This window comes from Lynx rufus, unplaced genomic scaffold (genome assembly GCF_022079265.1).
Source record: "Lynx rufus isolate CCGP_SWC_20201006 ecotype Redwood Valley unplaced genomic scaffold, mLynRuf1.p SCAF_4, whole genome shotgun sequence".
Classification (NCBI taxonomy): Eukaryota; Metazoa; Chordata; class Mammalia; order Carnivora; family Felidae; genus Lynx; species Lynx rufus.
In genome coordinates, this window is record NW_025814856.1 from 1,229,664 (window position 1) to 1,253,999 (window position 24,336).

General features: G+C 59.4%; 1 protein-coding gene across 2 annotated transcripts; it reads right to left on the bottom strand.

Moving 5' to 3' along the window:
- Positions 1 to 475: 475 nt before the first annotated feature.
- TLE2 (TLE family member 2, transcriptional corepressor) lies at positions 476 to 23,999 on the bottom strand. 2 transcript variants are annotated; one of them, XM_047095368.1, is made up of 20 exons: positions 23,962 to 23,999; positions 23,790 to 23,887; positions 23,271 to 23,334; positions 22,829 to 22,873; positions 20,354 to 20,416; positions 17,586 to 17,660; positions 17,174 to 17,354; positions 16,797 to 16,816; positions 11,978 to 12,085; positions 10,711 to 10,755; positions 10,014 to 10,163; positions 8,419 to 8,557; positions 7,533 to 7,693; positions 6,404 to 6,480; positions 5,439 to 5,688; positions 4,992 to 5,239; positions 4,755 to 4,902; positions 3,063 to 3,213; positions 2,090 to 2,166; positions 476 to 781 (listed from the first exon to the last, which is right to left on the bottom strand). In XM_047095368.1, the coding sequence occupies exons 1-20, from the start codon at positions 23,983 to 23,985 to the stop codon at positions 674 to 676; spliced, it is 2,232 nt and encodes a 743-aa protein (XP_046951324.1). In that variant the 5' UTR covers positions 23,986 to 23,999; the 3' UTR covers positions 476 to 673. The 2 variants fall into 2 exon arrangements, with proteins under 2 accessions (XP_046951324.1, XP_046951323.1); XM_047095367.1 differs by having other exon boundaries at positions 17,174 to 17,357.
- Between the last annotated feature and the right edge of the window lie 337 nt (positions 24,000 to 24,336).

Consider the following 24,336-nt stretch of genomic DNA (forward strand, 5'->3'; position numbering starts at 1 on the left):
CTGGAGCTGCTTCCGAGTCTGTGTGTCCCTCTCTCTCTGCCCCTCCTTCGCTCACGCTCTGTCTCTCAAAAGCGCACATGAAGACAAAAATGCAGAGACGTAACTAAATGCAAGCCACGTGCGACTTCCTCTCCCCTGCCACGCCGGATCCTGCAGCTACACGTGACGGCAGAAACGGGCCCCGAGTGACTCCCCGCCGTCGAGCCCCGCAAAGCACGTGGACACGAGCGGGAGAGAAACGTCCGCCGCGTTCAACCACTGAGGCCTGGCGGCTCCTCGTCACCCGGCACCGCGTAAGCCCTGCTGCTCGACAGCCGCCGCCCCTGCAGAATGCAGTCCTCCGGGGTCCGGAGGAGGAAAGGGAGGCGGAGGGACGGGATGCCACTCGCCCTCGGCCGCACAGCCTTCCGCGGTAACAGCGCCCGAGAGAAGCAACAGCCCTGGTTCCCCAGCCCGGGACAGAAAGGTAGTTGCGAGAAGCACATTTATTTCCCCGAAGCCCACCTGCCCGTCCAGCGCCGTGTCCGGCAGGGGAAGACGGCAGGGAGCCAGCCAGAGGGCAGACGAGGCTTGGCGCTCACGGGTATGAGCGGAGACGGGTGCCGGGCTCTCTGTCCTGGATGCCCCTCCCCCAGGAGCCAGGCCAGGGGCGCAGGAAGATGGGGGGGGGTGCTCAGTAAACCACCTCGTACACCGTGGCCTTCTTGTCCCCCGAGCCCGTCACAATGTACTTGTTATTTCCGGAGATGTCACAGCTCAGCACGGAGGATGACTCCTTGGACTATGGGCAGGGGTGGGGGAGGGAGAGAAGGGGAGGTGAGGCGTGGCCGATACTAGCACCGTCTGTCTGGTGTCCGGTCCGTGCCCCTGACCGCCCTGCACGACGTTCAGAGGGAAGAGGCACGGCTAGTGGGATTGGGTGGACAGGTGACAGATCCTGGGAAGGGCGGGTCCCCTGTTCTCGGGACACCAAGAGAGCCGCAACTGAAGCCCCGCCCTTTCCTAGGAGGCTCAGAGAGGGTGTGGACCGGGCATGAGGCCACACAGCACAGCAGAGGGCCAGCCGAGGCTTACGGCGCAATGACCCTACACCAGCACACGTTTCCTGTAAAGGACCCGGCAGTAAGTTTTCAGGCTTTGCCAAAGGTCCAAATGAGTCTCTAGCCAACAAGTCCGGGGGCCAAATAAATCTACGTCACATTATCGTCCTTTCGTTTTACACCCCTTTAACGAGGTAAAACTCACTGCACGCCCACTACAATGGCTGTAACAAAAAAAGACACAATAACAAGTTGTTGAGGACGCGGAGAGTTTCGAACCCGCGAACACTGCTGATGGGATGGAAAAGTTGGAGGACAGTCCAGAGGTTAAACAGCTCCCAGCAATCCCACCCCAAGACCTCTCTGCCCAAGAGCAATGAAAACACGTCCACGGCAGCGCGACTTACAGCAGCCAGAACGCGGAAACAAAGCCGGTGTCCGTCAAGTGGTGGATGGGTAAGCAAGACACAGTCCACCCAGACTACAGGCTGTGACCCCACCTCAGGAAGGAAGGACAGCCTGCCGCCTGCCACCACGTGGGCGGACCCGGAGGACACTGAGCAGTGACAGAAGCCAGACACAGAAGGACACGTCCTGCGTGACCCCATCACAGGGGGTCCCCAGAGGAGTCCCGGCCAGAGAGACAGAGGGTAGACGGTGGGAGCCAGGGGGTGGGGCAGGGGGCGGGGAGTCCGTGCTTCCTGGGGACAGAGCCTCAGTTTGGGGAGATGGAGAGCTCTGGAGACGGATGGCAGGGGTGGTTACGCAACAGTGTGAGTGTGTGTGCGCTTAGAAATGGTCACGATGGCAAGTCTTAATGTATTAAAAGAAGGAAGCACGCACAAAAAGAACCCAGGCTGCACGCGGACGTGGCCCGCAGGCTGCAGTTTGCAGACCCTGCTTTAGTAGCCTGCTGGCTGGCGGGGAAGGGGGGGACCTCGCAGGACCCGGGGGAAGTTCCGCGGCTTAACCACCAGCTCAGCCACCCCGGGGCCCCTGCGTGCAGCACGTCCTGGCCTGCAGAGCGGTGGCTGCACGCGGCTGGGTACCTGGAAAATGCTGGCTCCGTATGGCGTCCTCCAAGCATTCAGTAAGTTGTCTTTCCCGGTGCTCACAAACCAGCGCCCTGGGGGAGGGAGAGCAGGGGGTTCCAGCAGGAGAGACCAGAGAGAGCCCCCCCCCCCTCCTCCCCGGCTGTGGGCCGCAGGCAGACAGGGTCCAGCAGGCCTGGTCTCTCCCTTTCTTTCTGGCACCTCCGCTCTCACAAAGGGAACAGTGGGCCCCTCCTTCCCCCCCATTTTCCAGATGGTGAAGTCAAGGCCCCCCGGGGGCGGGGGCCCATCTGGCCTTCAAGAAGGGGGAGCCCCCAGGAGAGCGTGGCCAGATAAAACATAAGATGCCCAGGTACCTTTGAATCGCAGATAAATCACAAACCATTTTAATACAGATGTGCCCCAAGGATTTCATTATTTATTTTCTTTTAATGCATGCGTGTCCCATGCGGTACTCGGGGCACACTTATGCTGAAAATCATTTGGCTGCTTTTTTTTTTTTTTTTTTTTTTTTTTTTTTTAGTGTCAGTGTATCTCAGGCGATATTGGGGATATATTTGTATTACCAAATCAGTTGCTTTTAAGCATAAGCATGTCCTGGGTTGCACTTGGGAAAAACTTCCGCTAACCAACGATTCCTTAAGGTTCAAAATTCCACCGAGGGGGTGCTTGGGTGGCTCCAGTCGATTAAGCATCCGACTTGGGCTCAGGTCACAATCTCCAGGCTCGGGGGTTCGAGCCCCGCAGCAGGCTCTGTGCCCACAGCTCGGAGCGTGGAGCCCGCTTCGGGTTCTGTGTCTCCCTCTCTCCCTGCCCCTCCCCTACTTGCGCTCTGTCTCTCTCTCTCTCAAAAATAAACATTAAACAGAAAGATTCCAATTCCGCTGGGCGTCCTGTGTTTTGTTGTGGGGGCTGTCCGGTGGGTGTGGGGTTTCGGTCGCCCCGCCCCACGCCCTCCAGGCACACACACCGCAGGAGGCGAACTTGAGGGCCAGCACACAGCTCTCGTGAAGGTGCAGCTGGTACTTCTCGGGCTTGCGCACGTGCAGGACCTCCACGTTACTGCTCTCCATGCCCACGGCCAGCCAGTCCTGGTTGGGGCAATGGCCCAGGGAGAAGATCTGGGGGTGCAGAGGAAAGAGGGGACATCGAACCCCCCCTGCAGAGGTTGGAGGAGGCCCAGAGGGGCAGGGGAGGGGCCCACCGCTCTCCCGCGGCAGCCCTGCGTGGAGAGGCAGCTGGCCCAGGGCCTGGAACGCAGCAGGCAACTGCATGTCGGATCATTAATATTAATCAGAATTACACGGAACCCTGGGGCCTCACATCCATTATCTGCTCAGAACGCACAACAGCTCTGGGAGGGAGGGAAGGAGGGAGAGGGAGAAGCCGGGCGAGGACAGTCGCCCCCCTTGAGCAGATGGCAGAAGGGAAGCTCGAGGCCAGGGCTCGCTCAAGGTCAGAGATCCGTGAAAGACGAGGCCTTCGGACTCCCAGCTCGGAACTTTTCCCCGCTTGCCAACACCTCCTTTTGCTTGGATGTGAAAGGACTCAGTGGCCTCATCGTTCCGTGCCCCACCCCAAGCGAGGCAGAGAGAGGCATAACGCCCTGTTCTATCCTAACCCTGTCGAAGTCCTACGGACAGGACGCGTGTGGAAAGAACCACAAATGGACAGCAGAGAGAGGACTGGAAGTTTTCACGTGTGCTCTCCTGCCCGTACAGAGTTCCTGCACAAAGACGGGGGCCCGGTGGGATGAGAGATACTCACCATGGGGTCCCCAGAGAACAACCCATCTAAGTCTCAGGGCCAGGGGATGGACAGCCATATCCACCTGCACCCTTGAGTTCCTTACCAAAGAAACTTTTAAGCTAAAGAGAAGAGAAGGTAGAACAGAAAGAGTTCGGGCGTTAGCTACTATCTCCAGGCTTCAAGGAAGGGGGCAAAAATGGAGATGGGTTTTGAAGGATGAGTAGGAGTTCACCAATTGGAGAAAAGGGAAGGAAAAGCGTGTCAGCTAGAGGGAACAGTAAGTGGAGAGGTCTAGACGCATCTGAGGGCATGGTGTGTGTGAGAGAGACTAGAGCACAGAGGCCTTAAATGTCAGGCCAAGGAGCTCACGTCCTGCCCCCAAGGCAGTGGGAGAGAGGATCTGGGTGACTCTGTTCAGCCGTGAGGAGTCTCCAGATCCTGTCCAGCTCCTTCACTTCATCCTTTAGCCTGGATTCTCACAGAGCCCTCAACGGAGACCTCTCTGCCCGACTCCTATGTCAACCTCTCCCTGCCGACCTAGATCAGTGGCTCCCCAGTGGGTCCTGGGGGGTGGTCAGGAGCTCTCAGTCGGGTCAAGAGATTGAAGGAAGAGAATTGGGCTACCGGAGAAGAGGAAGGAATGAACGGGGGCGTGACTTAGCAAAAGCATCTGGGAAAGTGATCTGAGGGTCTTAGTAGACCCACAGCTTACTCTGAATCAGTGCCTTTGTGTTTCCATGGGGTTGGGGGCGGGGTAAGGCCTATGGATTTGTGAGAAGGACAAAAAAGATGGACACGGGTCACAGGTATCTGGTCCCCACTCAGTTTCTGGAAGTGAGTGCCTTGTGGGGAGGGGAGGGGGCTCCGGATTCCTGAAGCTTCTATCGCCCTCCCGGCAGACCCACTGCGGCACCTGAGAGCAGAAATCGTGCTGCTGCAGCTGGCGGCCCTCCCGCAGGTCCCAGCAGCGCACCGTGTTGTCCAGACCCCCCGTCCAGAGCCGAGTGCCGTAGTCGGAGATGTCGATGCAGCTGGCACCATCGGTGTGGCCCTGGAACTGCCTGGAGGGAGAAGGGCCCAGGCGTCAGGCGTCCGTCGTGGGGGCTGGTTCTGCTCCAGCGCCGAAGCGAGGGGCGCGGGGGCCACCCACCTGACCATGGTCTGGTTCTGCAGGTCCCAGACCACGATGTTGCCGTCGCTGCAGCAGGAAAAGCAGACCTTGGCGTCGGGGCTGACGGCCAGGGCGTAGCAGGCCGGGGCCGAGGAGGTCAGCTCGGCCTTGATGCGCGGGGTGGGCGCCGCCAGGTCCCAGATGGACAGGGTGCTGGCCTCCCCTCCCACGATCAGACTGCGGCCGTCGGGCAGCAGCTTGCAGGAACGGATGTAGTTGTCCCGGTTCTGGGACGGGAGAGAAGCGACGGTGTGGGGCTGGCCCTCCCCGACGGGGCCTTCCCCCCCCCACCCCCAGAGCGCCCCCAAGCGCGCGGCGCCCCCAACCCGCCCCCGCTCTCCCCGAGCCTCGAGCCCCGCCCCCGGCGGCCCGGAAATCCCGCCCCTGCGGACAAGCCCCGCCCCCGCCGGCGGGCCCCGCCCTCACCAGGCAGTCGAGCTGCGCCACCGGCGTCTTGGCGCCCGGCTGCCCCACGTCCCACACTTTGACGCAGCCCTTGCCGCCGGTGTACACGTGCTGCGTGGAGCCGCTGATGGTGACGGCGCAGACCACCTCGCCGTGCGCCAGCGTGTGCAGCTGCCGCGCGTGCCGCGGGATGCCCGCGCCCACCAGCGCGTCCGAGGGGAAGGGCACCGGCTGCATCTGCCCGTCGGCAGACACGTGGAAGGAGTAGGCCCTGCACGGGAGGAGGGCGGTGACGCGCGGGGAGGGGACCGCCCTGGGGGGTAGCGGCCCGGCCTGGTGCCCGCCGCGCTCCGGGGGCTCGGGGGAGTAGGAGGCCGGGGGGGGGGGGGGGGGGCGGGGGGGAACCCTGGATCCCAGGTGACGGACGGGACAGTCAGCGTGGCCTAGCCCGTGGCCCGCAGCCTGGCAAGCAGGCACTTAGTAAATGCGTGTTGAGCAGCGAGGATCCAGGGAGACGCCTTGAGAGCTCCAGAGACTGGGACCCACTGGGAGCCCCCAGCCCCGGGTGGCCAGTTAGACTGAAATCAACTTACAACTTCAGTTTCTCAGTGGCGAAAGCCACAGGTGGCCAATGGCAGCTGTAGGTATAGAACATTCCCATCATGGCCGAGAGTTCCTGGGTACTTGGGGCTGCGGCGCCCTGGGGTTGGGGGGGGGGCATTCTGCGCACTGCAGGATGTACAACTGTATCCCAGGCCCCATAGAGGCCGGATGTGGGCCTGACCACCAAAAATGTCAAAGACGTGCCGAATGTCTCCGGGGTGGGGGTGGGGAAGGCACGAGTACCCCCCACCCCCGTTTCTGCATTTTTCTTGTTACCTACCTCTCTCTCCAGAGACTTTCTGGAAAGACAGCAGGGAACCCCAGCCCCCACCCCACAATGCAAGCACCCGACAGGAGGCAGGGATCCCCGAGCCAATACTCACGGCTTCCCCCCAGGGATAGTGGGCAGGGAAGAGGAGATAGATGACCCTCGGAGATGTGGATGAGACTCAAATGCCATCTGCCAAAATGCCGAAAAGGAAGGGTCCTAGGGCAGGTGACTCAAACCCACCTCTGCCTTCCCCCATGCTCACCTGCCATATTTCTCTGTTCATCAGAGGATCCCCAGTCAGCCCCTCCCTAAGAAGGCAGAGATGCCCTCTCCTCCCGCCGCACTACAGACAGGAGAGCAGAGGCTTGGGCTTGAAGGAACCCCAAAGCCTCTGCCCGGGGAATCCTAGAATCCCAGACTTGGAAGGACCCCGAAGAGTCTGACCGGCTCTAGAGCCAAGAGTTGGCAAACCATGGCCCCCTGTTCGTTTTTGTAAATAAAGTTTTATCGGTACAAAGCCACACCCGTTCATTTCTACGTTGTCTACGGTGGCTCTGAGCTATGAAGGCAGAAGTGAGTAGTTTTGACCCAGACCAACTGGTCGGCAAGGCCAAAACCATTTAATGTCTGGCCTCTTGCAGAAAACACTTGCTGACCCCTTTTGCACAACATCCCTTGGGTCTGGGATGTCCCCCGTGACAGCATTTTCTTCCCTCTGGAGGCCCCCTTGTCTCCTCCAGGGTGGCTCACTCTGTCAGCCATCTGTCCTTGTGCTGCCCTCTGGGGCCCACCCAGTCCCTGTCTGCTCCCTCCGCCCCAGCTCAGGGTCTCAGGCCCTATTCCTTCAACTCCTTCTCGTGAGACCTCGCTTCCAGTCCTCTCCCCAGGTGAGTCCCTCATCAGGAATCTACCAGAGTCATCGCAGCCCCTTAAAAATCAGGGCCGACAACTGTATGCCCTCTGCCAGGAGGTTGAATGGGCCCCTTGTGCCCCGTGGCTGGGGCTCCCTGCTCCTCCTAATGCGGCATAAGCACAGCTGCTCTTCCCAGTTACACGTTACTTGTATTAAGCTTGTGGAGCTCCTGAGACCCTCAGATCATCTCCCCGCATGCACTGGCCAAGCCAGGATTCCCGTCCCTTTCCCTATCCCCTTGTCTCCTCTTGTGTAACTGGTCTCTCCTCCCGGCCCCCAGCCCCTGTGCCCTCCGATACCTCCCGGTGCCCCCACACTGAGGACTCACCATGGGGGACCGTCCATACACCACAGAGCCGCTGACCTGGGGGGACAGGTGGAGGCTAACGTAGGAGCTGGGCACAGAGAGGTCCCCGTTAAGGGCGCTGTGGGAGCTCAGGCTGAAGGACGTGGTGAAGGGACTGGACAGGGTCAGGGGGCTCCTCAGGGCTGAGTGAGAAGAGACAAAGATAGGTCTTCAGCGACCTTGGACCCAGATCCGGCCTTCCACTGCCTCCGGTCATGTGTCCAGATGTTTGAGAATACCGTTCCCTCTGGCTCATATGCTGTTCCCTTTCCTTCCTCGGTTGCTGAACTCCTACTCACCCTTCGACACCTAGTAGACCCAAAGTCCAGCAACATCTCGGGAACATCACTGAGCCTGCTCGCCCCACCCCTAGCCCGTTCTGGCTAACTGCCTCTATCCCCGCCACGATCACACGGGGCTGGAAGCTTAGGGGTCTGCGTCTCCGTCCCCACTATCTGGGAACTCCTCAAGGGCGCGTTCCAGGGCGGATTTCTTTCTGGGAACCCAGAACCAGCGCGGGGCCTGGCCATATGGCAGCAGAGCCCACGTTAACGAGGGGGGACCCGAGGCTCAGAAAGTTTGAGTCGCTTGCCCAAGGTCATGCGGCTGACGAGTAGTATCCAAGGCCGGCCTCAAACCCCAGGCTGTCTGACTCCAAAGCTTGTGTTGTCCGTGCAGAAGGCTAAACCTCTTTGAGTAGATCGCCTCCCCTCTGGGCCTCTGTTTCCCCAGCCGTCCAGCCAAGACAGGAAACCGAGGCCCGGGGTGAGGCGGCACTGGGCTCAGAGTCCTGGAAGGGGTCAAGGCCATCCCAGAGCTGAATCCAACCCCCCAGAAGAGACCTGCTCAGGCCCCAGTGGACACTCACCGACACTGTCCGTGCCAGGCGTTGGCTTCGTAGCAAGCTGGCGGAGGTGACTGGCTGAGCTGGGCCCTGGGGTGGGCGCGTCCTGGGGCGGGGAGGAGTCGCAGGACTTGGGGGCGGGAGTGCTGGCGGGAAGATCATTCTGGGGAGAAAGGTCCGGACTGAACGCCCCACCCCCACCCTGGCACCAGCACCTGGCCCCTTGCTGCCCACGATCTGGTGAGAAATTGGCACGGGAGGGGGGAGCTAGGCGGGGGCTCACAGGAGGTGTCTGCACGCCGAGCACGTGGGGTTCAAGGGCATGGGCCCCACCGCTGATGCCCTGAGCACAGGGACACGCGGGGTCCACAGGCCGGGAGCGCCAGGCGGGCAGCAGAGTGGGAATGGGCACGCACTGCCCGCAGGGCTGCACACGGCGTGGGGAGGGGGACCGGCACCCGCTGCCAGAGCCCAGCGGGCACATGATCAGGTATGAGGAGCGCGGGTGCAGACAGGCCTCAAGCAAGGGCACACGGGGCAGGGAGCGGGCCTTGCGGAGGAAGGCGACAGTCGGAGGACTCAGGAGGGGGGGAGCACAGGCCTGCACCCAGGCGAGGGACCGGCAGCCAGCACTGGGGTGCCCCTGGCTGCTCTCAGGGGGCGGGGTGCCCCTGCAGCTGTCTCTCCCTGCGGGGACACCTGAGGAGAGGGGGAGGGGATCTCCAAGGAGGAGCACACGCGCTGTCGTCTCTCTGCTGTCACCTCCTTTGCCTTTCAAGAAACTTCACGTCCCCGTCCCGTCTTTCCACTACACAATCACGTGTTTCCTGCCAACCCCACTCCACGAGGGGGAGTGGGTGGGGACACGTGGGACAAGGGAGGCCTTCTGGGGGCTTCTCCTGGAGAGCAGAGCTGCCCCTCCCCCTCTGGCCTCCCGGAGTGGAGGAGGTCACAGGAGATGCAACCGTCAGCCCCAGCCTCGGCGGTTGCCATAGCAACCTGCTGGGAGGGGAGGCCTAGAAACCGACGCACTCTCTGGGTAAGCGCAGGGCAGGGGTCTGGGGAAGATTTGGTGAGGGCAGGGGTGGGACCAAACGGAGCCCGGCTGTGAATGCCTAAGGGGCGTGCTCTGAGGGGTTCCTACACCTGGCACCGGGAAAGTTGTTCCCATAGTAATGCTCTTGCCTTTCTGGAAGGGAGGGGGGGGAAACGGGGGACAACCTCTCAGGTGGGGCTGCTGTATCTCCTGCTTCGCCAAGGCCTTAACACTTGCCAGGCTGGAGTCAGTCCCAGAGCAGCCATTCTGCAGCTGAGTGTGTTTATATCCAAGGGATTTCCTATTTATTGCAAGAGATGCTTCCCTTTCTCCCTAAGAGGGTGAGTGGTCTTTTGATATGTATTTAGGTTCAACAGAGCACGTGGACTTGGGGAAAATACCTGGATAAAGTCGAGGCAGATTTTAGGAAGGTGGCAAATAATCACGAAGGAAATGCTGGACAACCCGCTGGAAAGACCCCAGCCGGGCTGGTGTCTCCTTGCTCGACATCTAACCTGGTGGCATCTGTTTCCAGGTCCCCAGGGTGCGGAAAGTGAGTTTCAAGGCCTCCCCTACTCCTTACCAGGACAAGCTCCTTGGCTCTGGGGAGCGGGGAGCCGAGGCTGGAGGCCAAAGAGGCCGGACTGTCCACGAGGTCCCGACGGGCGGGGACGCATATGGGCGCCTTTCCACATGGGGTGATAGCTGGGCTGGGGGGCTCCGAGGGTTGGTCCTGGGTTTGAGGAGGTGACATTGAGTGGAGGTGAACTGGGCAAAGAAGGAGAGCCCCTCTCTATATACCCCTCCCCAACCCCACCCCGCACTCCAGCCTGGGTCCCTCCTACGATCCACCTTGGGAGGATTATGAACCCCCCCCCGCCCCCGTGCCTTACTTTACTCATCTGTAAAATGGGATTGATAGTACCTATTCCATAAACCCACATAGAAACGACTGTGTAAGGGCTTGGCTCTGTTGTCCCCCATTAAACACATGGGGAAAAGTGAGGCCAGGGACGGGGGCGTACTGTCCCAGTCACACAGTGAGCCAGGGCCGGATGCTACTTCTGCTGCCCCATTGCCAGGGTTCTCTGGGCCTCAGTTTCCCCACCTGTGCTATGGAGAGGGGGTCAGCCTGGGGTGTCCCTCTATCCCCTACTCCCCCTACCCCCACATCACCCTCAACACAGCCATCCACAGAGGGGGCCAGGACCCCCCCTTCCCTCTGGGTCCCCCAACACTCGGGAAAGCCTGCCACCCTCTGGGCCCAGACCCCGACTCACCTCGTCCACCACCAGGTTGTAATCGCTCTTGTCTTCATCACTCTCCTGGGGGGACACGGGGGAAAGAGCTTGCCCTGGCCATGCCGCTACCTCCGTGCCCCCTTACTGATCTCAGGAGACCGCCAGCCGCGGTCTGACCGGGATTCTGGGGCTTCAGAGGCCCATGTGCTTAGTTCAGAGAGAAGGCTGCCATTTGCTCAGGTGCAAGGGGTTGGGGGCGGGTCTCTCATGGAGAAAAATGAGGGGATGGAACTTAGGGCCCAAGACTTGCTGTGGGGCCCCGAGCGCCTCCCGGCCCTCCCTGGGTCCCAGTCTCCTCCTCGGTGACGGGATGGGACGGCCGGGGACCAGGACTCATCCATAAACTCCCAACCGGCTCTCTCTCTCCGCGGATCCAGTCAACCTCTCGGGATCGTCTGCCCAGCACCATCCCCATGGCCTAGCACAGACCTCATCCCCTCCTTAGGCTCCTGGCCTTCAGCCTCGCCCCCTCCAGGCAGCCTTCCAAGCTTGCCCCAGAGGACTTTCTTTACACCTGTCCCCACATCTGTACTACGTCCTTCTGTGGCTTCCCACTGCCCTTGGGAGAAACCCTGGCGTGTGGGGCTGCCCTCTGGTCTGGCTGGAAAGCAAGGGAAGACCAAGGCTGCAGCCTGAAGGCCACATCTCCCAGCAGAGGGGGGCTGACTGCCCCCTGCCCTCCACCCCCCGCCCCGTCCCCAGTTTTCCTCTTTAAAATACCCGTTGCTGACGGGTATAGAACAGGCTGCTGTGTTCTTTAAAGATCAAAGGCATCTCTGAGAAACAGCAGGACTGGCCAACACTGGGCCTGCCAGCTGGAGGAGAAGGCTGTCCCTGTGGATGGGACAGGTGCTTTCCAGCCAGCCAGTCCCAGCCCCAACTTGCAGCCTGGCCCCGAAACTGCAGGTGCAGCGAGGGGCGGGGGTGGTCCTGACCCAGGAGGAGGGCCCCGGAGAGAGTGTTCTGTGCCTCGTGGAGGGGCAGAGGGAGGGGAATGCCAGAGCGCTGGAGAGCCGGAGCCAAAGCCAGGAGGCGGGCAAACAGATCTGTGCCCCAGAGGCCACGGAGACAGAACAACTACAGTTGGGCCTGGCCCCACAGCTCCTCTCGTTGTTCAGTGCTCCGTGCCCAGTGGGGAGCTATGGAAGGCCCCAGAGTGAGAGCGTCACGGCCAGAGCTGGGCTCTGGGAGGCCCTGAGGGGCGGGGCTGGGGGGCCCACCCATCTCCCGCTCGCCCCCCACTTACGTAAGGTCCCGACAGATCCTTGTCCTCAGCTCGCGGCTTCCCACTGCCCCCTGGGCCACCGGGTCGCACCTCTTCCACCACGCTCTCAGGGGGGGAGGGGGACGCGCTCTGCAGAGACACAAGGGCCGGAGAAAGGGTCAGGGCCCTGGGGCCCCAGACTCCGTCCTGGCCCAGCCCAGACCGAGGGTCCCCAAACACAGTTATTAGGATCTGTGCCTCAAGCTTCCCATCCGGGAAATGGGACCTTCCCGAGGGCAGGCTCGATGCTAAGGTCTTGACCCCACAGCAAGTTCTTTGGGGAAGTGACGATTAATCCCACTGCACACACAGGGATCCCACTGAGCCTGAGGAAGACAGGGCTGCACAGCGAATTAGGGGCCGAGGCAGGATGCCAAGCCAGCCCACCAGGTGTCGACAACCAACCTTCTAAGGTCAAGGGCTGGGTGTGCCAGCACAGAGACACAACATCAACCTGCCTGTGTGCCCTCGGACAGTTTTCTCCTTCCCTGGGACTCAGTCTCTCCAGCTGTACACAGGGGATGCCCCACACAGTGATTTCTCAAGCACTGCAGTTGTGGATGGAACCATTTCTTCAACTGAGATCTTATCTTGAAGCCTGATTTCATGGGCAGATGAGACGTTGGGCCCTGAGAGCTGGGTGGCTCTGTGCAAACCACACACAGGATTCAAAGCCACGTTCAGCAAGATGGGCCACTAGGAAATAAAGCAGGCCACAGATGCAAAAGTGTGCAGCCGCTTAAAAAAGAAAGCAGAGGGGCGCCCGGGGGGCTCAGTTGGTTGAGCCTCCGACTTCGGCTCAGGCCACGATCTCACGGTCAGCTCGGAGCCTGGAGCCTGCTTCGGATCCTGCGTCTCCCTCTCTCTCTGCCCCTCCCCCACTTGCTTTCTGTCTCTCTCTCAAAAATAAACAAAGATTAAAAAATTTTTAATAAAAAAATAGTAAAATAAAATCTCTTGTTAAAGATAGTATTTTTTTTAATATTTTTTTTTTAACGTTTATTTATTTTTGAGACAGAGAGAGACAGAGCATGAACGGGGGAGGGTCAGAGAGAGAGGGAGACACAGAATCGGAAACAGGCTCCAGGCTCTGAGCGGTCAGCACAGAGCCCGACGCGGGGCTCGAACCCACGAACTGTGAGATCGTGACCTGAACTGAAGTCGGACACTTAGCCGACTGAGCCACCCAGGCGCCCCTAAAGACAGTTTTAAAAAGTGGTTTTATTTTTATTTTTTTGAGAGAGAGAGTGAGGGGGAGGGGCAGACAGACAGGGAGACGGAGGATCCCAAGCAGGCTCTGCCCCGACAGCAGAGAGCCCAATGTGGGGCTCGAACACGCGAACCGCGAGATCATGACCTGAGCTGAAGCTGGCCGCTTAACCAACTGGGCCACCCAGGCGCCCCAAAAATAACATCTTAAAAAAGAAAAAAAACAAGTAGAGACGTCAGAGATGTGACAGCACGGAAAGATGGCCTCAATGTATCACTGAGGCGGAAATCGGCCGGCAGAGAGGCGACTGGCTGGGCGCAAATCCCAGCCCGGCTTCTCATTGGCTCTGAGACCTCGGGCAGGTTACACAACCTGTCGCACGCTCAACCCGTGTCCCGTGTCCCGCGTGAAACGGGGATCACCGCAACAGTGCCCGCCTCCTAGGGTTGCGGGGAAGATACAGCGAGCTGCGGACACTTAGCGTGACGCGGGGCCCGGCGCGCGGTGAGCCCACGTTCGTGCAGGGAAACGCAGAAACGCATAGGATGTCCCTGAGTTTCCCCCCACTCGGCACTGTGGGGGCTGAGCAGCGACCCTGGCCCCGCCCACTCGATGCCAGGCGTACCCCTAGTCGTGAGAGCCACAGATGTCCCCAGACACGGGCTGGTGTCCCCTGGGGGCGGGATCTCTTGTGCGACAACGGCCACTTCCTCATACCCCTTCCCTCTCTGGCAATTATGTTCCCACCGCGGAGCCTCTACTGCCTCGAACTTGTGTCTCTGTGTGTGTGACACGTGTTACACAGGGGAGAAGTCTGGAAGGAGGCGCTGCATGCAAAACGACAGGGGTCGTTCAGGAGACTTGGATGGGAGGGGGCTCGGGGCAAGGGTCAGGGGGTCACGGTCCCTTTACGGGGTTGAACAGGGTCCACCAAAGTCACGTGCCCACCCAGAACCTCACTAGGAGACCTTATCTGAAAGTAGGGTTTTCGCAGAAGTGATTAATTGCGATGAGGGCATAGTGGGTCGGGGTAGGTCCTAATGCAACGGGACTACGGTCCTGTTTTTTCAGTTTTTTAAATGTTTGTTTATTTTTGAGAGAGACAGAGGGCAAGCGGGGGAGGGGCAGAGAGAGAGGGAGACACAGAATCCAAAGCAGGCTCCAGGCTCCAAGGTGTCAGCACAGAGCCCGACGCGGGGCTCGAACCCACGAACCGTGAGATCGTGACCTGAGCCAAAGTCAGACCCTTAACTGACTGAGCCACCCAGGCGCCCCGGACTGGTGTCCTTAAAGGGAAAGAGACACACAGGGCAGAAGCCACGTTGAGGACAGAAGGAGAGACGGAATGATTCAGCCACAGGCCAAGGAGCCCCAAGCCCAGGGGCCACCAGACGCTAGAAGGGCTCACAGCTCGGTTTCAGATTTGTAGCCTCCAGAACAAGGGAGGGAACAAATCCGTGTTGTTTTAAGCCATGCAGTGTGTGCTAATGTGTTCTAACAACCGTGGCAAACAAGTGCAGCCCCCTTTCCACATGGTCCCCTTCTCTGTAGGAATTGTCTTCGGGGCACCTGGGGGGCTCAGTCGGTTGAGCTTCCGACTCGTGATTTCGGCTCAGGTCATGATCTCACAGTTGATGGGTTCAAGCCCCGCGTCAGGCTCTGCACTGACAGCTCAGACCTGCTTGGGATTCTCTCTCTCTGCCCCTCCCTGGCTTGTGCTCTGTCTGTCTCTCAAAAATAAATTAAAACATTTAAAAAAAATCTTTTTAAGCAATTGTCTTATATTTTTTAAATATTTTATATATGATATATATATTTATATAATTATATAATATATTATGTATTTTTATTTTTGAGAGAGAGAGACAGAGTGTGAGCAGGGGAGGGGCAGAGAGAGAGGGAGAGACAGAATCCGAAGCAGGCTCCGGGCTCCGAGCCATCAGCACAGAGCCCGACGCGGGGCTCGAACCCACGGACCACGAGATCGTGACATGAGCTGAAGTCGGACGCTTCACCGACTGAGCCACCCGGGTGCCCACAATTGTCTTACATTAAACAAACAAGGCAAGTTGGCAAGTGGCAGCATTTATCGCAAACTTAACCTCCGCCTGGGCAAAGGCATTTACAGCTGAGTATTCTCTGGGCATTCTCTTCTCCGACCCAAAGGTGAGAAAGGGCCACCTGAAGTCGTCTCCAACACACTGTGTTAAACAGACAGGGCCCAGGGCGGGGACGTAAACTGGTACCACTGTCACCTGTACTTAAACATACACGAACATATGTGTCACACATAACAGGGACACGGGGATCGAGATGCCCGTCTCTAGGCCCAGCGAAGACTGAGGGTCCCCGCCGCTGTTCTCAAGATCTGTGCCTCAAGCTTCGCATCTGGGAAATGGGACCTTCTAAGGGCAGAAGCCATGTGGTCGTGACAACCACAGATGTCCCCAGACACTGCCCAGTGTCCCCGGCGGCAGGGGGTGGGAGTGGGGGCCTGGTGCAAGCTGAGATGAGCTCTAAGAGCGAAACACATTTGGATCTTGGATCGTGGAGATTTAGCACAATAAAAAGGACACAAAACATACCGTTAGTAGTTTTCATGTCGATTCTACGTTGAAATATTCTGGATACATGACGTTAAGTAAAATATACTATCGGAATTCATCTCATCTGTTTAACTTTTTAAACGTGGCTACGAGAGGGGCGCCTGGGTGGCTTAGTCGGTTAAGCATGCGACTTCGGCTCAGGTCATGATCTCGAGGCTCGTGGGTTCGAGCGCCGCGTGGGGCTCTGTGCTGACAGCTCAGAGCCCGGAGCCTGCCTCGGATTCTGCGTCTCCCTCTCTCTCTGCCCCTCCCCTGCTGACGTGCGCGTGTGCTCTCTCTCTCAAAAATAAATGCTAGAAATTTTTTTTTAATTTAAAAATATAAATAAAATAAACGTGGCTACTAGAAAATGTGCAATCACATAGCAGATTGTGATGCTGCGAACAAAGGCAAAAAAACCACACGGAACCCGCCCCCCCCCAACACACACACACCAAGCTCACAGCACAATGACAGATGCTGAGGAGACTGTGGGCTGCACCTGTGTGCGGTTTCCTGCATCCTGTACTGTGTTTTATCCGACACATTACGGTTGGGGGAGGCTGGGTAAAGGGTACACGGGGCTTCCCTGCACTTTTCTTTGCAATGCCCGATGCATTGGTAACTGTTTCCAAATTAAGCAGTCTTTTAAAAAAATTACACACAGGGCTCACCTCTATTTCCCCATTGGGCACCGCTCTGATAGATGGTGATATCGAGTGGATGATGGATAAGTTCATGAGCGGAAGGTGCCACCGTGCATGCATGTATTCAATTGCAAAAAACCAAACAAAACCCCCAAAAGCCAGCTCGCGATTGAAAACCTTCCGTAAAGAAAACTCTAGGGGTAGGGGCATCCCCTATACCAAAACGCTCCAGAGGACCCAGCTGCAACACTGGGCGGGCGTCCTGCCGGGAGGACCTTAGCAGCTCAGAGCCACTGGCTTCAGCCGCATTCGAGTGCAAGGCCAATATCGCACAAGTTCCCGGATGCCTTTCGACTTACCCTGCTCCGAGCTCTCTCCGCTGGCCGGTTGGAGGTGAGGCAGAGAGAGAGAGAAGGAGAAGAGGTGAGGGTTTCACAGCCCATGGTGCCAGAGGGCACACCCCTCCAGCGTTGGCAGAGCCCTCTTCCAGGCTCAGGATCTCCCTTCTCCAGCACCCTTGCAAAGGGGTGGATCGTTCCTTTCCTGAACCGTTCAGGTAGATGCCCAGAGAGGGGCAGTAACTCGCCCCAGGACACACAGCCAGCGGGGAGTGAAGTTGACCCCGACGGCCCTGCAGGCCCTCTCCTTCACTCCCTCACCCTTAAGTCCCCGTGCCACCCTCACCCCTCCCCCACCCCCTTCCCCGGCCAGGGCCACCTCGTGCTGCCCCGCTCACCTCTGGGTCCCTCGGCCTCCACGCCTGCCCGGTCTTCCTTGGCAACGGCGGCCAGCTGAGCCTGGGCGGCCAGGGCTCCGGACAGGGCCAGCAGCCCCGTGGCACTGCCACCCACCAGGCCAGTGGGGCGAGGGGTGAGGGGCACGGGGGGAGCATGGTGCGACAGTGGCTGGAGCTGCTGCTGCTGGAGAGAGGAGAGGTGGGCCGGGGCCGGGGCCGGGCCACACGGGAGCCCAGCAGGGCCCCTGGGCCGGGGGGGAGGTTGGGGGGGGGGGTCCCCCAGAGTCTCCAGGGATAGGCCGGAGCCCAGGCCAGCTGCCCGCCCGGCACCCTCCAGCTTTAGCACCTACTGGGTGCAGGGGACCCAGGGGTGGGGTCTCCCCAGGGCAGGGCAGGGGCTGGGCGGACTCACCCCGATGAGGCTGTTCAGCTCCCCCACGGTCACCTGCTTGGCCCGCTCCACGGCCTGGAGCACCTGTTGTTGATGCTGGGAGGTGGGGGGCCGGGAAGGGGGTGCTCAGGCTCCCCGTCTGCTGGGAGCCCCCACCCAGCCAGGCAGTGCCCTCTGAGGCCCCCCGCCTCCCTCCACCCCATCCTTGTTCCCAGAGCTTTGTTATTTCTCTTCTGTCTCTCTCCCTTTCCATTTTATTTTCTTTTAATTTTTTTAATGTTTATGTTTATTTTTGAGAGAGAGAGAGAGAGAGAGAGAGAATGAGCGGGGGAGAGGCAGAGAGAGAGGGAGACACAGAATATTTGAAAAAGACACACACACACACACACACACACACACACACACACACACACACACGGTGCGCGATCAGGGGAGGGGTAGAGAGAGAGGGAGACACAGAATCCAAAGCAGACTCCAGGCTCCGAGCTGTCAGCATAGAGCCTGACAAGGTGGGGGGGGGGGGGCTCGAACCCACCAACCGTGAGATCATGACCTGAGCCAAAGTTGAACTCTTAACTGACTGAGCCACCCAGGTGCCCCTAAAACTTTTTTTAAGATTTATTTTTGAGAGAGAGAGAGAGAAACAGAGTGAGAGTGGAGGAGGTGTAGAGAGAGAGGGAGACAGAAACTGAAGCAGACTCCAGGCTCTGAGCGTCAGCACAGAGCCCGACGCGGGGCTTGAACTCACAAACCGTGAGATCATGGCCTGAGCTGAAGCCGGACGCTTAACTGAGCCACCCAGGCGCCCCTCTCCCTTTCCATTTTAAACCGTGAAACAAACACAAAGCCAAAGAAACAGGCACACAAGCGCAGTGAACACCAGTAATTATAAATCGGGCTTTCCTGGGGCACCTGGGTAGCTCAGTGGGTTGCGTCCGACTGCAGCTCGGGTCACGATCTCACGGTTTGTAGGTTCGAGCCCCGCGTCGGGCTCCGTGCTGACAGCTCGGAGCCTGGAGCCTGCTTCGGATTCTGTCTCCCTCTCTCTCTGCCCCTCCCCTGCTCATCCTCTCTCTCTCAGAAACAAATGGATTTAGAAAAAAAAAAAAGAAATACAATTTAATGTGTATTTAAATGGCCACATGTGGCTGGTGGCTCCTGTATGAGTATAAGGCTGTTTATCCACACTCCTGAGGTCGGGGGTTTGAGCTGCTCCCCCTGAGGACGTGTGAGACACAGGAAGCTCCCGTGTGTGGCACACCTGTGTGTCAGCGTGTCTGAGCCAAGGGTTGGTAAACTTTTTCGGCAAAGGGTCACAGAGAATATTTTCCGCTTTGCAGGTCAGAAGGTTCTTGTCTTAACTTCTCTGCCATTTTATCAGGAAAGATGTCACAGAGATCATGCACGTGAGTGGGCATGACCCTGTGCCAATAAAACTTTATTATAAACGAAACAGGCAGAGGGCGCGCCTGGGTTGAGCATAGGACTTCGGCTCAGGTCAGGATATCGTGGTTCGTGGGTTCGAGCCCCGCATCAGTCCCTGTGCTGACAACTCAGAGCCTGGAACCTGCTTGGGATTCTGTGTCTCCCTCTCTCTCCGCCCCTCCCCTGCTCACGGTCTTGTCTCTCTCTCTCTCTCAAAAATAAACATTAAAAACATTTTTTAAAAAACCAAAACAGGCAGAGGGGGGGATTTGGCCCTTGGACTGCAGTTTGCTGAGTCTCGATCTAGAAGAAGGGAGTCGCTGTGGCACATATGTGTGTCTTTATTCACTTCTTGTTTTTTTTTATCTTCATTTCTGCCGTTTTCTCCCTATGCACTAAGCCACCTTGTCCCCACCCCCGGCTTCAGACACCATGTCTACAATCTCAGCCCAGCCAGGATATCCCTCCATCCCAAGCTTCCAGAAAATCTCAGATTCAGTGGGGTCCAAAATTTTTGTTCCCCATCACAGTGAGGCTGCCCTACTCATCCACCCCGCAGTGGAACCTGCCCTCATGTCTCTTGTGGACGGAATGCTCCGGATGGAAGCAGGGGCAGCTGATGCAAAGGTCCTGAGGCTGGCACACACTCAGAGCATTCTTAGAAGGGCTGATTTTTTTTTTTTTTTAAGTTTCAGTGAGCTGTTCACACTGCTTATCATTTCACCGGCCCTGATTCCAGCTTTTTAAAATTATTATTGTGGTTACAAACACATAAGCATTATCCTCTCAACCATTTCTAAGTGCACAGCTCAGCAACAGCAAGCACATCCACGTTGTTGTGCAACCATCCGTCTCCAGAACTTTCCATCTCCCCAAACGGAGACTCTGTCCCCATGAAACACTGGTGCCCCGCCCCCTGCCCCACCCCTGGCTCCCACCATCTACTCTCTGTCTCTGCGGACAGGACGGGACTCCTCTAGGGACCTCCTGTGAGTGGGACTGGACGGCATTTGTCCTTCGGTGACCGGCTTATTTCACTGGACATACGTAAGGGCTAACTTTTATCGGGTGCTTCCTTAGCACCCAGTATCACCCTTGCACGGATCAGCTTGTCTGATCACCACAACGACACAGACAAGGCAAGCCGCCAAGGGCACAAGGCCAGGATTCGGACCCAGGCAGCCTGGTTGCACCCGCTCGTCACCGTCAGCGATCACCTCCCTCCGTCCCCGAAGCCCCTGCCCCAGCCCCGTACCCTCCAGGCCACCTGGCAGAACCAGTGCCTGTGGCACCGGCATCGGCATCGAGCCAGCCCCCCGCCCCCCCCATCTTCCAGCTCCCCTCCGTCCCAGCAGCCCACTCACCTCCTGGGTCAGGAAGGGGATAATCTGAGCACAGATACCACTGAGGCGCTTCACAATCTCGGCCTGGCGGGAAACAATGAGGAGGAAGCTTGGAGGGGGCGCGGGCTGTCACCAGCAGGTGCAAACGGAGGCACTAAAGCCAGAGTGGCACACAGGCTCGGGGGCAGACGGAGGGGCTGCTGAGGAAGCGATCTGCTGAGCTGATGCCCAGGGCGGCCTTGAGCCGGAAGGCAAGGACAGATACACCAGCCGCGAGACGCCATCGACAGACTCCCAGGAAGCAGCCACGCAGACGCCCAACTCAGATGGGGCACTTAGAAGCCGTGGGGTCATCATGAACAAAGGAGTGGCCCTCACCGGGCCGCGTCTCTGGGTCTGGGTCGCGTCTGCAAGCTGAGGCCACTGCCAGGCAGAGACCCCCATGCACCACACTCAGCAGGAGGGCTTTGTAGTGTTGGGATAAAAAACCTGTTTACTCTGCTTTGTCCCCAGTTCCTGGCACAGAGGCTCTAAAACTCTTGGAATTTCTCAGTGATGGGTAATGGCAAGGGGGGGGAGGCATTTTTCTGTCCTCAACAAGCCCCTTTCGATCACACCTGAGTTTACTAGAGGGATGAAGCTTGAGCTAATCACCGATGGCCAGTGATTTATTTATTTATTTTTTTAATTTTTTTTTTTTTTTTAACGTTTATCTATTTTTGGGACAGAGAGAGACAGAGCATGAACGGGGGAGGGGCAGAGAGAGAGGGAGACACAGAATCGGAAACAGGCCCCAGGCTCCGAGCCATCAGCCCAGAGCCTGACGCGGGGCTCGAACTCACGGACCGCGAGATCGTGACCTGGCTGAAGTCGGACGCTTAACCGACTGCGCCACCCAGGCGCCCCATGGCCAGTGATTTAATCAGTGAGGCCTGTCCAGTGAAAGAAACCTCCACAAATGTCTGTAACTGGGTTGGTGGAGAGCTCTGGGGGGGTGACCGCATGGAGGTTCTGGGAGTGTGGTGCGCCCCCGCCCCCTCTGCACCTCTCTTGCCCCTGGCTGTGCCCGAGTTAGATCCTACATAACAAACGGGTGATCCAGGAAAGTGAACCGCTTTCCCGAGTTCCGTGGAAATTATTGAACCCGAGAAGGGGATTATGGGACCCCTTGACGTGTATATATAGCCGGTTGGTCAGGAGTTTGGGCCAGAGACCCAGACTTTTTGATCGGCATGTCCGATGGGGGCAGTCCGGTGGGGCTGAGCCCTGAACTTGGTGGTGGTGGGGGGAGGGGGTCCGCACTAACTCCAGGCAGAGAGTGTCAGAACTGAGCCAGATCGCAGGACATCTGCTGGTGCCAGGGTGCGAACTGGTTGGGGTGCAGAAAACCCCCATATTTGGTGTCAAAGTATAGGGGGTGCAGTAGAGGGAAATCCAGGGAGTGGAGTAGAGACAGTCTGGTCTTACTTGCAGGTTTCATCGGGGGCAGGGCCTGGGCCAGGGGTGCCCCACGGGGGCTGAGCACAGCGAGGGCTGTGTGGGTGGGGACGGGGGGCCGCTAGGGCACATCCAGGTGTGTGCCCGGCCAGTCCATGCTTTGCTTCTGCCTGGGTTAGAGGGGTGCTGGGTGCTGGGTCTGGGCAGAGTTTGAATTCCCAGCAGGAGGACAGAGACCGGATCCTAGCACATGCCCCTCACCCTGCAAGAGAGTCTATCTCACGCACCCAAGGGACCACACCATGCTCCGGGCGGACGAGCCCCCTCCGGCGCGCACCAGATCCCCAGATCCCGTAGAGCCCGCACATCCCAGAACAGCACACCAGGGCAGGCACCCCCAGGCCACCCCACCCTCTCAGCCCACCCCCCTCCTCTTCCCACCCAGTAGGCTCCGCCCACTGCCCTGATAGTCGCAGGGACCAAATCTAAGATTCCATCAACCTCAGAATCTTTCAGGGCCCCTCTTATCTATCAGAGAGCCTTGAGTTCAGCCTCAGGTTGGAGGGGTCAATCTTGAACAACTGGAGTCAATTTCGGAACCTTTTGGTCTAACTGAGAACCTTGAATCAGACTTAGAAGCTTAGGAGAGTCTCAGAACATCGCGGTCAACCTCCGAACCAACAGAAGCTTGAGGTCCATCGCAGACCGTCAGGTTCCACGTCCAAACATCAGACCCCGTGGGCTGAATGGGACCTCCTCCAAGACCGTGTGGCCGGCCCCCACCCTGGGACAGATGTCTCCCCTACCTCCTCCCTGACCTGGCTGCCAGCCTCTGCCACCTGGCCCCTGCCCTCCCTGCCCGCTTCTTGCCTCTGCTGAACCGTATCTCTAGAAGTTCAGAAGTGCTTTCCTTTCCTTCGTGAGGCTGAAACCGGGTAAGACCCCTGTTCCCTGGGTCTGCTTTGCCCCAGACTGCCAGATCGCTGGGTCTCTCCTCAAGCTCCAGACCCTCACCCTTCCCACTGAGCACCCCCCTCCCCGACCCCCCACCACAGTTACCTGCTTATGCATTTCAATGTTGAGCCCGTAGGACATCTCATAGTACTACAAAGGAGAAACTCAATTGGGATGTATGCTGGGCCAGTGGGTGCCCAGCCCCGCTCGGGGTGATGCTGGGTTTTCCAAGGGCTCCCAGGCTGGGGGATCACAGCAGGGAGCAGAGCCTCCCAGCCTCCTGGGAGCCCAGAGGGCAAGACCAGAGGAAGAAGCAGGGAGGGGGGGGGGGCAGGTAGGAAGTGCCCAGAGACCCTGGCCCCTCAGAGATGTCAGTGGGGAGAGGGGACATCCTTGTCCCATTGTTTGTAAGAGTTGGGGGGCTCCCAACTTACAGACAGGGAAAATGAGGCCCAGAGTGGCAGGGTGAGTGGGGATTGACACCCCAGGCACTTTTACTCACAGGGAGCCCTCCCGCTGCCCCATCCTGGCACGAAAACCCCCTCACCATGACATAATGTCGCTGCATTTCCGTCTTTTCACTGGCCAGCTTCTCACATTCCAGCTTGAGGCTGGAAAGGAGACGAGGCATGGGGGTCCTGCTCCGCCCGCCTCTACCCCCACCCCGCCCCCACCCCGCGAAAGACCCAGGGACACCCCATCTGGGCCAGTTTCCAAAGCGATGGGTTTGGCTCTTGGCCCCCTCCCCACTTCCTCGTTATCGGCCCACCTCCAGGTCCCGGTCCCTTCCCGCCCCTTCTCAGGCTCCAAGTGTCCCAGCACTGACGGTCCCCAGCCACCTCGGCTGCGCTTCCCCCTGGAAGCCCTCCCTCGCCCCTGGGGGAGGGGGGTCTCCCTCGGCCCCGCACCCTGGAGGCCCCGCCCCCGCCTGGCTGCGCACCTCACGCCCCCCCCCGGCCCCCCAGCGGCCCGGCCGCTCTCCCCGGGGGCGCCCAGGTGGGCTCCCAGGTGGGCTCCCGCGTGAGCTCCGGGTCCCCCGGGGCGGGGCGCCCCCGCCCCCCCTCACCTGTGGTACTGAGCCTGAAGGAACTGGAATTCCTCTTTGATGCGGTCGCAGATCTCCAAGATCGAGAACTTGAAGGGCTGGCCGGACTGAAGCGGGGTCTGGGGGGGACGGCGGCGTCTGAGCTCCCGGACGCCCGCGCCCCCCACCCCGCGCAGCCCGGGCCCCCACTCACCGGGTGCCTTCCCTGGGGGTACATCCTGCCGGTCCGGAAGCCCCCCACCCACGCCGCCGCCGGAGCCCGGCGATCCGGGGGCGCGAGGCGGCGGCGGGGTGGGGGGCGAGGCCGGGGGGGGGGTGCTGCCCGGAGAAAGGAGGAGGGGGCGCGGCGGCGCGGGGCAGGCCCCCCCTCCCCGGGCGCGCGCGGGGGACGGGGACGCGGAGGGGCGCGGGCCGGGCGGGGGGCGCGCGGGGCGGCGCGGAAGGTCGCGCGAGCCGCGGCCGGTGTCGGCGGAGGCGCGGGCGGCGGGCCCCGCGCGGAGCCGCCTCCCTCCGGCGGGGCTCGGCCGGGAGCCGCGGGCAGAGCCGCCTTAAGGTGGCGCCGCCGCCC